The sequence below is a fragment of the Myxine glutinosa genome, chromosome 8 (genome assembly GCF_964187855.1).
Source record: "Myxine glutinosa chromosome 8, kmMyxGlut1.1, whole genome shotgun sequence".
Lineage (NCBI taxonomy): Eukaryota > Metazoa > Chordata > Myxini > Myxiniformes > Myxinidae > Myxine > Myxine glutinosa.
Window position 1 is genome coordinate 96,140,090 of NC_136268.1, and position 16,255 is coordinate 96,156,344.

General features: G+C 51.6%; 1 protein-coding gene across 4 annotated transcripts in view; it reads right to left on the reverse strand.

The window, feature by feature from the left end:
- The window catches only part of HMCN1 (hemicentin 1), a 451,947-nt gene that overhangs the window by 399,339 nt on the left and 36,353 nt on the right, over positions 1–16,255 (reverse strand). For all 4 annotated transcript variants that reach the window (XR_013624351.1, XM_078783554.1, XM_078783553.1 and 1 more), the window contains exons 8-10: positions 11,169–11,313; positions 8,783–8,904; positions 6,655–6,954 (exon numbers count right to left, since the gene is read on the reverse strand). Coding sequence is in view for 3 of the 4 variants with exons in the window: in XM_078783554.1 (XP_078639680.1) it covers positions 6,655–6,954; positions 8,783–8,904; positions 11,169–11,313 (567 nt within the window). In the remaining variant the exon portion in view is untranslated. The remainder of the gene's footprint in view (positions 1–6,654; positions 6,955–8,782; positions 8,905–11,168; positions 11,314–16,255) is intronic.

The following is a 16,255-nucleotide window of genomic DNA, read 5'->3' on the forward strand; positions in this document are numbered from 1 at the left end:
GATGAAGGAGATACTGCTAGCATTCGGGATACCTCAGGAGACAGTTAATGCCATCGTGATGCTGTATAAGAACTCGCATGCAATAGTCCGATCACCTGACGGCGATACAGACTGTTTTGACATCATGGCAGGAGTTTTACAGGGTGATACCCTCGCTCCCTACTTATTCATAATATGTCTCGATTATGTGCTACGCAAAGCAATAGACACCAACAATGAACTTGGATTTACCCTAAGTAAACGGAAAAGTCGGCGATACCCATCCAAGAAGATTACAGATGCAGATTATGCAGATGATCTTGCGGTTACAACAGACTATAACAATGATGCAGCGACACTACTACACAAGATTGAAGAAGTAGCCAGCCAAATTGGTCTCTACATAAATGCCTCGAAGACAGAGTACATCAGTCTTCATCAAGATCAAGTTGTAGACATAAAATCACTCAATGGTGAAAACATCAAAAAGGTTGACGAATTCACATACCTGGGAAGCAACATCGCCTCCACAAAAAGAGATGTCGACATCAGACTTGGAAAGGCTTTGGGAGCTTTAAACAGTCTAGGCAAAATTTGGAAATCTGCGCTTCCAATAAAGCTGAAACGAAACTTCTTTAGAGCAGCTGTTGAATCAGTTCTTGTATATGGGGCAATTACATGGACCTTGACATCGTCACTAGAAAAGGCCCTGGATGGTGCATGCACTCGCATGCTCAGAGCAGCCCTTAACATCTCATGGAAAGAGCACCCCACAAAATATGAATTGTATGCAAAAATCCCACCAATCAGTGTAACCATACGTCAACGTAGATTAAGATTTGCTGGGCACTGCTGGAGAAACAAAGACGAGCTCGCAAGCGATGTTTTACTTTGGTTACCAACTCACGGCAAACAGGCACCAGGGAGACCTGCGAAAACATATATCGATCAGCTTACAAATGATACTGGGTGTCTGGTTAACGAACTACCTAATGCCATGAGTGACAGAGATGAATGGAAGAAACGTGTCATGGAATGCCGAGCTAGCTCGACGCAGTAAGTAAGTAAGTTAGGATCTTAAATGTCACCTGGGTCATCTGTGTTAAAGGGTCTTCCAAGGTCTAAGCCCTAAGGGGTCTCAGCAGTCTAAAGGGTTAAAAGGTACATTTGAATAGTACTTAATTAATTGACGTCAAATAGTATGACACACACACACACACACACACACACACACACACACACACACACACACACACACACACACACACACACACACACACACACACACACACACACACACACACATCCATTTCTAGTAGATTCAATTCCCGTGGATTCCTTGTTCCGGCTGTGGTGCTGTGCACACACAACTCGTTTGCCAAAAAGGTAGGCCACAACGCGTGGTACAAACGAAAGCACTTTATTACAAGCTCGCACATCAGCACTCGGCGGGCTCGACCTTCGAGCCCGCATATATGTCCCGAGGCCACGCCTTGCCCCCGGGCGTGGCCGATCGGCCGAAAGGCGGGGCATGTATCTCAGTTCCACGCCCGGACGCTCGCGCCACCCACTGGTGCGCAGAATTATTATTGATCAATGTGCCCGCCACACACGCCCACGCACCTGAAGGGTGAGCTTGTGGGGAAGCCGGATGACCCGGCCAAAACGCCCTCTGGCGATGCGTGCAGGGCTGGGGGGTAGCGGAACGGTGGGGCTGGGGGGTGCCGGGGGTCTGACCGCCGGGAGGCGGCCTCGACGCGGAGGCAGAGCTGCTTGCGGGGGGTGGTCCAGATCGAGGTGGGCCGGCTTGAGGCGATCCAGGGAGATACGATCCGGGGCACCGCCAATGTCCACGGTGAAATGTTTGTCCCCGGTCTCCAGCACGCGGAAGGGCCCGTCGTACGGGGGCCGCAGCGGTGCCCGGTGGGCGTCGTGCCGGACGAAAACGTACTCCGCCGTGCGAAGCTCCGGGGCGACGTGGGAGGACGGGCAACCGTGGTGTGCCGTCGGCACCGGGGCGAACCTCCTGGCGGTCTCCTGCAGGGTGGAGCGTTGTTGCGCCGCGGACCAAGGAGCCGTGGAGACGGGGATAAATTCGCCCGGCATCCGCAGCGGTTGTCCGAAGACCAGCTCCGCTGAGGACGCGCGCAGGTCGTCCTTGGGCGCCGTCCTGAGGCCCAGCAGGACCCAGGGGAGCCTGTCGGCCCAGCTGCCGTCGCGGAGGCTGGCCCGGAGCACGGCCTTCATTGAGCGATGAAAGCGCTCACACAGGCCGTTGGCCTGTGGGTGGTAGGCCGTGGTGCGGTGCAGTTTGACGCCGAGCCCTTGCGCCACCGCTCCCCAAAGCTCCGAGGTGAACTGGGGGCCGCGGTCGGACGAGATGTCCGAGGGGGCACTGAACCGGGCAACCCATGTGGCGATGAAGGCTTGCGTGACATTAGCCGCAGCCGTCGCCGCCAATGGCACGGCCTACGGCCACCGGGTGGTGCGGTCCACCATGGTGAGGAGGTGGGTGAACCCCCGCGAGGGGGGCAGAGGTCCCACCAAGTCGACGTGGACGTGGTCGAACCGATGCTCGGGCACCGTAAACGGGGCCAACGGGGGCTGGGTGTGGCGGTGGACCTTTGCGCGCTGGCACGCGAGGCACATCCTGGCCCAGTCACGGACGTTCTTCCTGAGGCCATGCCAGACGAACTTCGCCGTGACGAGCTTTTGGGAGGCCTTCGTGTCCGGGTGGGACAGGCCGTGGATGGCGTCGAAAACCGGGCGCTGCCAGCCAGTGGGCACGACGGGGCGAGGCCGGCCGAGGGAGACGTCGCATAAGAGGGCCATGCCTGCGACGTCGAACGGCACCTCGGTGACGCGGAGGCCCGTGACGGCAGTCCGCAAGGCCTGGATGTCGGGGTCGGCGGTCCGGTCCTCCGCCATCCAGGCATAGTCGATCCCGAGGTGGACCGCGTGTGTGACGGACCGGGAAAGGCAATCCGCCACCGGGTTGTCTTTACCCATGACGTGACGGATGTCCGTCGTGTACTCGGACATGGCAGAGAGGTGACGTTGCTGCCGGGCCGACCATGGCTCGGCGACCTTGGCCATCGCGAACACAAGGGGCTTGTGATCGACGAAAGCCGTGAACGGGCGGCCCTCGAGCAGATGGCGGAAGTGTCGGACCGCCAGGTGGAGCCCGAGCAGCTCACGGTCGAAGGTGCTGTAGCGGCGTTCGTGTGGGCGAAGCTGCCAGCTAAAAAACGCCAGCGGCTGCCAAGCACCACGCACCCACTGCTCGTGCACCGCGCCCACCGCGTAGTCCGACGCGTCGGTGGTGAGGGCGATTGGTGCATTGGGCGCCAGGTGCGCCAGCATGGTGGCGTTGGCCAAGGCCAGCTTTGCACCCGCAAACACCACGGCCATCGGCTCCATCCAGGCGATGTCACCTTTGCCCGGCTTCCCCAGGACGGCCTCGTGCAGGGGGCGCAGGAGCTGGGCGACGTGGGGCACGAAGCGGTAGTAAAAATTCACCATGCCCAGGAATTCCTGGAGCCCCTTGATCGTGCGGGGGCACGGGAAACTCCTGACGGCCTCCACCTTGGCCAGTAAAGGGATGGCCCCGTGCCTGGTGATGCGGTGCCCCAAGAAGTCGATGGCGGTGATGCCGAAATGGCACTTCGCGGGGTTGATGATCAGGCCATGCTGGCCCAGGCATTCGAAGAGCGTGCGGAGGTGGAGCAGGTGCTCCTCCCGGGACACGCTCGCGACTAGGATGTCGTCCAGGTAGACGTAGATGAAAGGTAAGTCGTGCAAGACGCTGTCCATGAGCCGCTGGAACGCCTGGGCCGCATTCTTCAACCCAAAAGGCATCCGCAGGAACTCAAAGAGGCCGAAAGGGGTGATGACGGCCGTCTTTGGGACGTCGTCCGGTTGTACGGGGACCTGGTGGTAGCCCCGGATGAGGTCCACCTTGGAGAAAACGGTCGTGTTTGCCAACCGGGCGGAAAAGTCTTGAATATGCGGGACCGGGTAGCGGTCGGGGGTGGTGGCATCGTTGAGCCGGCGGTAGTCACCGCACGGCGGCTATCCGCCGCCGGGCTTGGGCACAATGTGCAGAGGAGAGCCCCATGCACTGTTGGAGCGTCGTACGATGCCCAGCCATTCCAGTGTGGCGAACTCTGCTTTCGCCACGGCGAGCTTCGTGGGGTCGAAGCGGCGTGCCCGGGCGTCGACCGGTGGGCCGACGGTGGGGATATGGTGCTCCACCCCGTGTTTGACGGCCACTGCTGAAAAGGTGGGCTGCGTGAGTGCCGGGAAACTGGCGAGGAGGCTGGTAAACTCGTCCGCTGCCGGAAGCGTACAGACTAACCTCGCCGGGACGGAACCACTCAGCAAGCCGCTCAACGAGCCGCTCAGCGAACAAGTGAGTGAGCTGAAGGTTTCGGCCTGGACGAGACGTCGACGCTTAACGTCCACCAACAGCCCATGCGCACAAAGGAAGTCCGCACCGAGCAGGGCCATTGGCACGCTGGCGGTGACTAACGACCATTGGAAGCGCTGCCCTCCGAACCGCAGTGAGAGGCAACGCTTCCCGAATGTGCGGATGGGTGTTCCGTTGGCGGCAAGCAAAGCGCAGCCCCGGCCCGCGGCTTGCTTGTCGGACGCAGAGGCAGGGAGGACGCTTACCTGCGCTCCCGTGTCGCACAGAAAACGACGACCAGACGAGATGTCCATGATGAACAGGAGGCTGCCGGAATGGCCGACGCTCATGGCCGCAAGTGAGCGCCGGCCCGGTCGTTTCCCGACCCGTCAAAAGAACACGGTGGGCAGCACGTTCTAGCCTTGCATCCGAACCTGGCGTGATAGTAGCACCAGGTTTGCGGCGGTGGCGGCCGCGTCGGCCGTGCCGGCGGCGGTGGTGGTGGCGGCGGCGGTAGTGGGCGGGGCGTAGCAGCGGCCACGAGGGAAGCAGGGGGCGCTTTAGCCGCCGCACCGGGATCCACTACGGCAGCACTGTACACCGACCGCGTGTCGCAGGCCGCGAAAAATTTATCCGCCTCTCCGGCCAGGGCGCGGGGTTCCGTTGTTTTTGAACCGGCCAGCGCGAGGCGCACCTGTACAGGTAGCTGGTGGAGGAAAAGTGCTCGGAACAGGAAATCCGGGCACTGGTCTCCGAGAAGGGACAGCATAAAATCCATCCGAACGGACGGTCAGGTGTCGCCGAGGGCGGGAAGGTCCAAGAGGCGGTCGGCGCGTTCGACATCCGTGAGCCCAAACGTGGCGAGGAGGAGACGTTTGAGCACCGCGTACTTGTGGTCGCCCGGCGGGCGCCGAAGGATGGACACGACGCGGGCGGCAGTGCCGGGCCCGAGGGCGGCGACCACATGGTAGTAAATGGTCTCATCCGCCGTGATGCCCCGGAGTTGGAATTGAGCTTCGGCCTGCACAAACCAAACATCGGCTTGCACTTCCCAGAACTCCGGGAGTTTGACGGCGACGGCGTTGGTAGCCATGGCGCGTTCGGGGGTCAGCGACGGCTGAACCAGTCAGGGTCACCAGTGTGGTGCTGTGCACACACAACTCGTTTGCCAAAAAGGTAGGCCACAACGCATGGTACAAACGAAAGCACTTTATTACAAGCTCGCACATCAGCACTCGGCGGGCTCGACCTTCGAGCCTGCATATATGTCCCGTGGCCACGCCTTGCCCCCGGGCGTGGCCGATCGGCCGAAAGGCAGGGCATGTATCTCAGTTCCACGCCCGGATGCTCGCGCCACCCACTGGGGCACGGAATTATTGATCAATGTGCCCGCCACAAGGCTGTTTATACGACGCCATCCATGATGCGCCTTTGTAACGAATCTGGCGCCGAGAAACCGTGACTCGAGATGGTTATTGATCACGTGGTTTTCTTTTGCCTTGACCCACGACTGGAGGGATCGTGATCACGTGTCCCGTGTGCGGTGTATGTATAGACTATAGTACTGGTACCTCGCTAATATTTTATTTTCATAAATGTAACAATGAAAAACAAGGCATTTCCCGAGACATGATATTTCTGCAGATATTATTTGATCCAACATAACATTATCGCGCATAACGCCGACACTGAGGCAAATGTGTCTCGTGGCTCCGCCCCCATCAAGTGATCAACAGTCATAAGCGACGCCTACCCCAGTCCTATCTTTTACATAGGAATGTCGTTTTCTGGACTTTTCGTGGAATCCTTTAAAGCCACGAGAATTATAATACCAGAGGATGTTGCAGGAAGTAAAACCCTATCGAATGGTAGCAGAATCATTGCCATTGATAGAGGCAGCTCGGAAATATGCCGTCTGAAGAAGATTATCATGAACAAGAACTAAGAAGATGAAATCCTGGGTTTGAGCGATCCCGTTTTTTCGCTTTATTTTGCTTTTGCCTTGGTCTGGAGAACTGAAAAGGGATCCCTACCTCGACAATCAGCTGAACAGACCAGGTAGGCTCTCAGATGTAGCCTAAGCGAGTTTTTAAAGAAGATAATCCAATTTTAGTTTTGCATGTAGCAGATCGGACCGACGTTTTTTTCCGTGCCATCCCTACATAGAGAGTACTACCGCACTCTCTGATATAATACAACTACAAGCAATACACAATATGGTACATATACACAACCATCTAAGAATCCAAGATGTGCCACTCACTCACCAATAACATGTAGCCACAATGACGCCCTCGACGCACCTCCTTCATTCATAGCAATGCATACATACTGTCCAGCATCTGTCAGCTGCACTCCAGTGATCTCCAGAGATTGATTTGTGAGAATTTGTGCACGAGGGTCGAGTTCAGTAGGCCAATTCCATCTAGTTGGTTCTCTTTGGATATCCACGGCCATGACCCACGATAGGTTATACGGAGAGCTACTGATGACCGTGCAGTCAAGGAGGGCCTGCGCACCCTGCAGCACTGTGATGCTTTTCGGACGAGAGATGATTGGTGGTGGTTCTGAGGATTGCAAGAAAGTAGGCCAAGTAAGAGAGACAGAACAAAAACAAATAGAAACAAGAAAGAGCAATCAGAGATTGCAGACCCTCTGCCAGGACATGTTTTTAATGGTTTTTAAGGTTTTTGTGTTACAAAGGTCTTCTTTTTTTTTCTCCACCAATTTATCCCCACGTGACGCTTAATAAATTTCATCTTGATCGGATGAAGTTTTGTACTTGTCGAATTATGACGTCATAATGGAGGCACCTATGAAATAATCATTACCCTGCGCTCGCGAAGCGAAAACAGGGTTAAGCATTCATTGCGTATGTGTGCCGTGTCTGCATTTTAAATATTCATTTTCTCTGCAACCGTTTGTCCGATTGACAGCAAATTTTCACCATAGGAGGGCCTCCTCCTGTAGAATATTTTAATGATTATTATGAATGTCATAGGTCACGTGGTACAGGCGCCATCTTTGAAAAATTTTACACCTCTATATCTCTGAAACCACTCAATGGAAAAAATTGAGACCTGCCTCATTGTCAACTACTCCCCATGGGGAATAAGATATGTTAATGATGATGTCATCGGTGCCTTCGTTATGACGTCATAATTCGACAAATACAACACTTATCCATGCGATCTTTATTTTAAAAATTTCAGCAACTGTTGGTCTGATGGACACGAAATGTTCACCATAGTAGTGCCTCCTCCTTTAGAATATTTTAATGATAATCATGATGTCATAGGTCATGTGGTACAGGCGCCATCTTGAAAAACCGAAAAATGTTGCACCTCTATATCTCCAAAACCACTGCATGGAAAAAATTGAAACATAGCTCATTGTAAAGAACTCCATATTATGGGGAATAGGTGTTGTTAATGATGACGTCATTGGTGCCATAATTATGGCGTCATAATTTGACACAGACAACGCTTAGTCTAATCAGTTTGAAATGTATTGAGCATGATCTATGCAACAATTATATTAGAGAATATAAATTTATGATGTCATCGCTCACGTGGTCTGGCAGCCATATTGGATCAAAGAAATAAAATGTGCAAAAACAGAAGAGTTGGCTCGCAACAAGTTGACTGCGCAGGGTAAGTATTCTAGGAATACCATCCAGTTACTCCCGCCAGGGAGTAATGCATTCGATCGTGTCCGTCCGTCCGTGTGTGTGTGTGTGTGTGTGTGTGTGTGTGTGTGTGTGTGTGTGTGTGTGTGTGTGTGTGTGCTTATGTGTGTTCGTATGTTTGTGAGATATCTGGAAAAGTTCTGAACGGATTTGAATGAAAGTTGGTGGGATGATTGCCCTTGGGATAAGGAAGAATTGATTAGTTTTTGGTGAAGCTCAGGATATTATTCCGGATCCAGGAATTTTTTGAAGGATTTTTTTACCATTGGAAGGTAGGGCTCAGCAGCAGCCACCTACGGCGGGAGTATGCGCTCTACTGGGTGGCGTTCTAGTTAACGTGTTATTCCCCATGGAGATTTCTTTACAATGAGCCATGTCTAAATTTTTTTCTGTGCAGCGCTTTCGGAGATATAGAGGTGCAAAGTTTTTCGGTTTTTCCAAGATGGCAGCCGAACCACGTGACCGGAATGACTGAATGATAGGAATGACTCAGGTGCAATAGGCCCAAAATCAGGAAAACAGGCAATAAACACTCCATCTTAAGACATCCTGCACATAAATCTAAGAAACGAATTGAGCAATTTTCAATGGAATGCAGTCTCTTAAAAACTGAAACCACGATTTTATTCAAGAACCAGAGAAAAGTAAATATAACAAAGAACCTGTTTATTCAGAAACATCCCTGATGCTGATATTGTGGAACTGACCAGAAATGTCCAAATATGTCTGAGCTTTCCCCACACCCGAGGAACTCGTGGCTAAACATTCATAGAGGCCTTCATCAACAGCAGATGCAGCCACAACTTCCAAGTAGGCCTCCGAAGATTGCCTGAAAAAGAGAGTGTGGTTGAAGTAGCAAAATATAAAGATGGAGTTTGTGCAAATCGGTTAAGTCATAAAACAATAATTATTATTCAGCTTACGAGCAGGGACCCTCTGCGTAATGTAAAATGTGACTATAAGTCCCAAACCCCGAAACGGGCATCCTGTCTGCTGGCATTAGTCGGTGGACAGTAAAGATCCTACGTTGTCCTTCATTAAGAGTAGCTGAGCTAACGCCGGCACAATGGCCAAATTTCTGCCCCAACCTTAGTCAAAGTCAGATTAGCGGGTTCGTAGGTTTTCCCCGGCCAACCCCAGGAGATTGAGGGAATAATCAGGCAATTAAAGAAGTAGAATAAGTCATATATATTATATATATATATTTATATGTATAATTAAAGAATGCTCTTTTGGCTAAACAGTTGCATAGGTTCCACATCTTCTGGCTAAGCTTTTAGGCATGAGCTTAACGGGGGTACAGCCCTCTACATCTCCGTATAATTGTATTGCAGCCAATACGGGAAGAAAATTTCATTCTCAATTTTATAGAGCAGTCCATCCCAGAGAGGAAACATCAACAGACATGTGGTTCGGACTTGTTGCCCGTCGCCTTATAAGGGAGGCCTTTTTTATACAAAAAAAGGTTTTAAAAAAACATTTTAAAAGCTTGGAACGCGCACATTGACCCCACGGCCAAAGTATACAAAGTCAAACAAGACTGTCCCATGAGCATACACATCCACATCATCCCAAAGGCTGAAGTACATGGTCAATCAAACACACACATCCACATCCTAACCTCGAAAGGTCAGAATGCATGGACAAACAGTTGGACCACTCCTCAATAGCAATAGGTCTCCATGACCCTTGTCGGCGTGTAGCAGAAGCTCCTCCCCAGAGTCTACTGGTCAAACCCTGGAAGACATTAAGTCGAGATCAGACCACATCATTGTTGTGGGTACCAGGAAGAAAGTGCCACACCAGGTATTGCTGCATGCATCCTGACCAACAGGAAAATGCCTGCCACACATTAACCTATCTGTGGTACACAAAACAGTTCTGGGGAGCATCCAGGAACAATTTAAATTAAAAAAAATTATTTTCTGGCCAAACAGTTGTATAAGCTTCACCTATTAGGCATGAGCTTAGCAGAGCTACAACTCCCTGTATCGCTATAGAATTCTACTGCAACCAATATCGGCTTGTAGGCCCTTTCAATATGGAGCAAAAGCTCCTCCCTGAAATGAACTGGTCAAACCCTACGAGACATGAAGCGAGAAGCAGGGCTACGTATGGAAATGTTGCGAAAGCATTTTTTGGAAAGCTATTCTCCAGATTTGGAGATGTGAACTAGCTTCCCAGATCTCCTGATCTCAGCCATCCTGAGTCCTGATTATTCCACATGTAAGCATTCCAACCATTCTCATGGTTTAGAAAATGATGGATTGAGGAACATTTGCATTGTCTCTCTCCTTATGTCCACAAACCCCATCTCATGTCCATGTAACCCAACTCCTCAGTCCAACTAACCCATCTCCTCACATTCACATAACCCCTCTCCAAACATCCACAAATCCCATCTCTTTCCATCAACATATGCAATCTTCTCACACCCCCATACCATCCACATGGTACTGATTCGGTGTTTTTTCAGCGGTAAAGCCGCTTCAATATTTAGCTTTGTCCTTCCTTCCATCCCTCCATCAAAAATAAGGAAGAAGAACCTTTCTAATCCACCGTGTTCAATTGTAAAGGGTTCTAAGTGTAATTCTAGAGGGTTCTAAAGGCTAATTCTAATGGGTTCCAAAGGGTAATTCTAAAGGGTAATTATAAATGGTTCTAACGGGTTCTAAAGGGTAATTCTAAAGGGCAATTCTAAAGGGTTCTAAAGGGCAATTCTAAAGGGTTCTAAAAGGTAATTCTAAAGGATTCTAAAGGGTAATTCTAAAGAGTTCAAAAGGGTAATTCTAAAGGGTTCTAAATGGTTCTAAAGGGTAATTTGAATGGCTTCTGAAGGGTAATTCTAAAACGTTCTAAAGGGTAATTATAATGGGATCTAAAGGGTAATTATAAAGGGTTATAAAGGGTAATTCTAAAGATGTCAGCATTAGGAAGTCCTGAAACTTGCATGAACTGCACACACAGTGCCGAACTGCACCGCTTAATTCGACATGGGTGCCCTTTTTTCTCTCTTTGGATTATCTTTCCAATAACTTTCCTGTCATAAAAAACATAGAGGAAACTCATGATCTGGAAAAATGTGAAGCTTACTCAAATGTTTGCTCAACACCGAGGTTCTTCCCATTTCTGACATATTGCACAGTGAAAGGAACCAAACTGTACACAGAGCAAGGCACGATTGATGTACGCAGGTAGAAGCCCATTACTCGTTCAGGCATGGACACTCTGGGGACATCTGTGGTGGAAAAGGTGCTTCATGGTCTCAACTTTCAATCATCACAAACGAGTCTGCATAACATGTGTATATTAATGAAACTGCTTCGCAAGCTTACAAAGGCAATATTTACTTACAATAAGTACCATGCGTATTCACAAGAAGTACCATGTTTATCTATAAGAATGAAAGACTGTGTGTGTGTGTGTGTGTGTGTGTGTGTGTGTGTGTGTGTGTGTGTGTGTGTGTGTGTGTGTGTGTGTGTGTGTGTGTGTGTGTGTGTGTGTGTGTGTGTGGGAGGGGGAGGTGTGGGGGGGAGGTGTGCGTGTTTCCTCCATAACTGACTTTTTGACTTTTTGTGCGATTAATGTTAGCTCTTCCACGAGCCTCGATCTTGTATACAAAAAAAAAAACTACAAAACCATGAAACCTAGCTGCCCGAAAGTGCCGGAATGAAAACTGTGTGTTTGGATAAATTGAAACCACGCCTTTTGAAGATTATTGACAGCCTTATTAAATTAAAACAAAAACAGGCTTTATCCTTGGTCAACCTACTATCCCTCAGAATGGCCTGAAGATTTAACGCCTTGCCTTGGAACAGGCCACAACTGTTTCTGCACCATTTTAGTGCTCATAATTTATTTTTTCACTTTCCTCATTCACATCATCGAATGTTTGTTCTTCATACCTACGAATCGCTGAATACATCGCTTTTGTAGGTGCTATAATTTTCAAATTTGGAGCTTGGAGCGATTTTATGCTTTTAATTATATGATGCGATTTTCCACCATGGCTTCTCATGGACTAATTAAAGTATATAATCAAAATATTATTTTGCGAGGATCGCGTCTTGTGTACTAAATAACTGTCAACATATAAAGGGAAATCTGCAAATTTTAAAGAAATCAGTGATTATTATACCAAAGCATTTTTTTTTTTTTTTTATGCAGGAAAGGCTGTCATACCTCCTCCATAATATGTACAAGAACATAAAAAACGTAATTAATTAGTTGGGAGGCCAGGAAAATTCCTCAGAGATATTTTTTACTTGTTCTTTTAGAAGGTATTTGAACACCAGAACATACAGGATGTTTCAAAAAGAGTGATACAACTTCAAACGTATATTTACAAAGAAACAGAAACCTCAGGAATGTGAACCAAACATTTCTTGAAAGCTTATGATATGGTATTTTCTATCACTGATTGCTATTGCAGTATGTCACTGCTAGAGTTAGTGAGAGCTCAAGGTCTGAAATAGGCATTTACGCAAAATCCTTGAAATTGACGTTCTCGATGTGTGCCCCTGTTCAGACAGGCATTGATTCTGACTCCAAAGTTCTGTCCAACTTTCCTGTAGGTCTCAGGTGGTTCTGCCAACCAGAAAATATGTTGTGGTTGTTGATGGCACCGTTCAAGTGGAAATGGGCTTCATCACTGTGCCACATCAGGTTGATCCAGTTTGGGTACCGCTCCATCCTGTCACTGAGCCAATTGCACATATCAAGTATCCTTCTCATGTCATCTTGACTCGATTTATGCCTAATAGAGATGATGTATTGGGAAAGCTTCAGTTCCTTAGTGAAGATATGCCAGACTGATGTTGGTTTGATGCCCAGCTCTTGGGAGTGCCAGCGGTGGGACTTCTTTGGACTGTCCACTGCAGAATCCCGCACGGCGTCAATGTTGGCTTGGCTCTTGGTAACTGATGCTGGCCTGCCACTGTTGCCCTTGCTCTGGTTGTGCACTGTACCCTTGTGCTCAAAACGTTTCACAATACGTTGACTGGCACAATTTGTGGGTCCATCACGTGTTCTGAGGCCGTATTCCTCACAGAACCTCCGGCAGGTGTCTACGTATGATTTAGTTCCATACCACAGAGCCACCACTTTTGTCTTCTGCTCCACTGTCAATGGCATAGTTGAGCTACGGAGCTCGAAATCCCAGTGAACACATACCACGATAACACCACCAAACCCTGAAAAGGAAAACACTATAGGACACAAAACAAAGAAATGGCAGGATATCAAAGTTGTATCAGTCTTTTTGAAACACCTGTATAAACAGCAATATACCCTAGTACTAGAACGGCACTCGGTAGAGCGCATACCTCCACCAGGCAGTTGATTTTTTGTATCCCACTGATAGGCCGGATCTGGATTCGGATCTGAACCAAAATCGAATCGGCTTGTTCTTGTCACCTAACCAACTCGTCCACCATGTTTATTCATAACCCGTCCATAATTTTTTAAAATATCATGTTGTAGCGGTTACCGGACACAATTATCTTGTACCGGCCGGTGACGTAATCAGCGGGCGGTCACTCGGATTGCATACCATGCCCCGTTGAGAGGCGTGGCTTACTGTTTGAATTTGAAATATATATTGCCGCTCCGGGTAGCCATTTTCAGTGCATTCGTGCCGAGCTCTGTGAAACAGCTCTGTGAAACTCAGCTCGTTGTCGCGTCCATATTGTTGGAGTTTGACGTGGGAACACAGCTCCACATTGGTGACCTCTTTTACGAACACGGCAATGGAGTCGACCGTTGCTTTGAAACTCCCTGGCTTCTGGGAATCGCACGCGGCCGTCTGGTTTGCCCAAGCGGAGTCCCAGTTCGCTCTGCGGCACATCACGGTGGACGAGACTCGCTTCCACCATGTGGTCTCCACGCTGAACGCCGCCACCGCCTCCCGGGTCTTGAGCCTTCTATGGAGCCCGCCGACCGCCGACAAGTACGGCGCACTCAAACGACTACTCCTCGGTACGTTTGACCTCACTGAGGCCGAACGCGCGCGACAGCTGCTCGATCTGCCTGAGCTCGGGGAGGCTCGACCATCCGAGCGCATGGACCACATGCTCTCCCTGCTCGGCGAACACCGCCCAAATTTCCTCTTTCACGAGCTGTTTCTCCGACAACTACCCGGGCAGGTACGCTTAGCTTTGGCTAACTCTACAATCAAGGACCCTCGCGCCCTGGCTAAGGAAGCCGACAAATTTTTCTCAGCCGGGTGGCACTTCGGAGCGGCCGCCTGGAACCCTGGTCCGGCCGAGGCAACGCCCTCGCCACGACCGGCGCCGCAGCCACCACCGGGGCGGACCATGTGCTACTACCACGCCAGGTTCGGGCAGAAGGCCAGAACGTGTTGCCCACCGTGCACTTTTGGCGAGTCGGGAAACGACCAGGCCGGCGCTCGCTTCCTGCCATGAGCGTCGGCCATTCTGGCAGCCTTTTGTTCATTACGGACACCGCGTCCGGGCGACGTTTCCTGTGTGATACGGGAGCTCAGGTGAGCATTATACCTGCCTCGGGGCAGGACAAGCAGGCCGCGCTTTGCGGCCCCGCCTTGGTCGCAGCAAACGGCTCCTCTATCCGCACCTTCGGTTCACGCAGCGTCGCACTCTGCTTCGGGGGCCAGCGTTTCTAGTGGGATTTCGTCACGGCGAACGTACCCATGTCTTTGTTGGGTGCGGATTTTCTTTGCGCCCATGGACTTTTGGTTGACGTAAAACGTCGTTGGCTCATCAACGCAGAGACCTTCAGCTCTCTCGCTTGTTCGTTGAGCGGCTCCGCACCAACCAAGCCAGCCTGCGCGCTCCCGGCCGCGGACGACTTCACCCGCCTCCTCGCTGAGTTCCCCGCCCTCACGCGGCCGACGTTTTCGGCCGTCGCCCTCAAACACGGCGTCGAACACCACATCCCAACCACTGGTCCACCAGTCTACGCCAGGGCTCGTCACCTCGACCCTGCCAAACTCGCCGTGGCAAAGGCAGAATTCGACGCGCTGGAGCGGTTGGGCATTGTGCGGCGCTCGAACAGCGCGTGGGCCTCGTCACTGCACATCGTACCCAAACCGGGTGGCGGATGGCGACCGTGCGGTGATTATCGCCGCCTCAACGACGCCACCACCCCCAACCGGTACCCGATACCGCATATCCAGGACTTTTCTGCCCGTTTGGCGGGGCGGGTGATCTTCTCCAAGGTCGATCTTATTCGGGGCTACCACCAGGTACCTGTCCGGCCGGCCGACGTTCCGAAGACGGCTGTAATTACACCCTTTGGCCTCTTCGAGTTCCTCCGAATGCCGTTCGGCCTTAAGAACGCGGCCCAGGCCTTCCAGCGGCTGATGGACAGTGTGCTGCGCGAGCTCACCTTTCTGTTCGTCTACCTGGATGACATTCTCATCGCCAGCACTTCCTGGGCGGAGCACCTCCTTCACCTGCGCACGCATTTTGAGCGCCTCAGCCAGCACGGCCTCATCATCAACCCGGCGAAATGCCAGTTTGGCGTGGCTGCCGTCGACGTCCCCTTCAAGGACACAGGCACAGTTCTCCTGTGCGACGTTTCCCTGGGCCAACCTCGTCCCATTGTGCCCGCTGGATGGCAATGGCTCGTTTTTGACGCCATCCATGGCCTTTCCCACCCGGGCCGGAAAGCGTCGCAAAAGCTCATGGCAGCGAAATTCGTCTGGCATGGGCTCCGGAAGGACGTCCGCGACTGGACCAACGCCTGTGTCGCCTGCCAGCGTGCGAAGGTCCACCGGCACACCCAGGCCCCGTTGGCACCATTCGACGTGCCCGCACGGCGTGTCGACCACGTCAATATGGACCTGGTGGGACTCCTTCTCCCCTCGCGGGGCTTCACCCATCTCCTCACGATGGTGGACAGGACCACCAGGTGGCCGGAGGCCGTTCCGCTGACGTCAACGACGTCCGCCGACGTGGCGCAGGCCTTCATCGGCACCTGGGTCACCCGTTTCGGTGCCCCCTCGGACATCTCCTCTGACAGAGGCCCACAGTTCACCTGAGCTTTGGGGTGCGGTCGCTCAGGCCTTGGGGGTCAAACTTCACCGCACCACGGCCTACCACCCCCAGGCCAACGGCTTGTGCGAGAGGTTCCACCGCTCAATGAAGGCCGCTCTCAGGGCCAGCCTCCAGGACGACAGTTGGGCTGACAGGCTCCCGTGG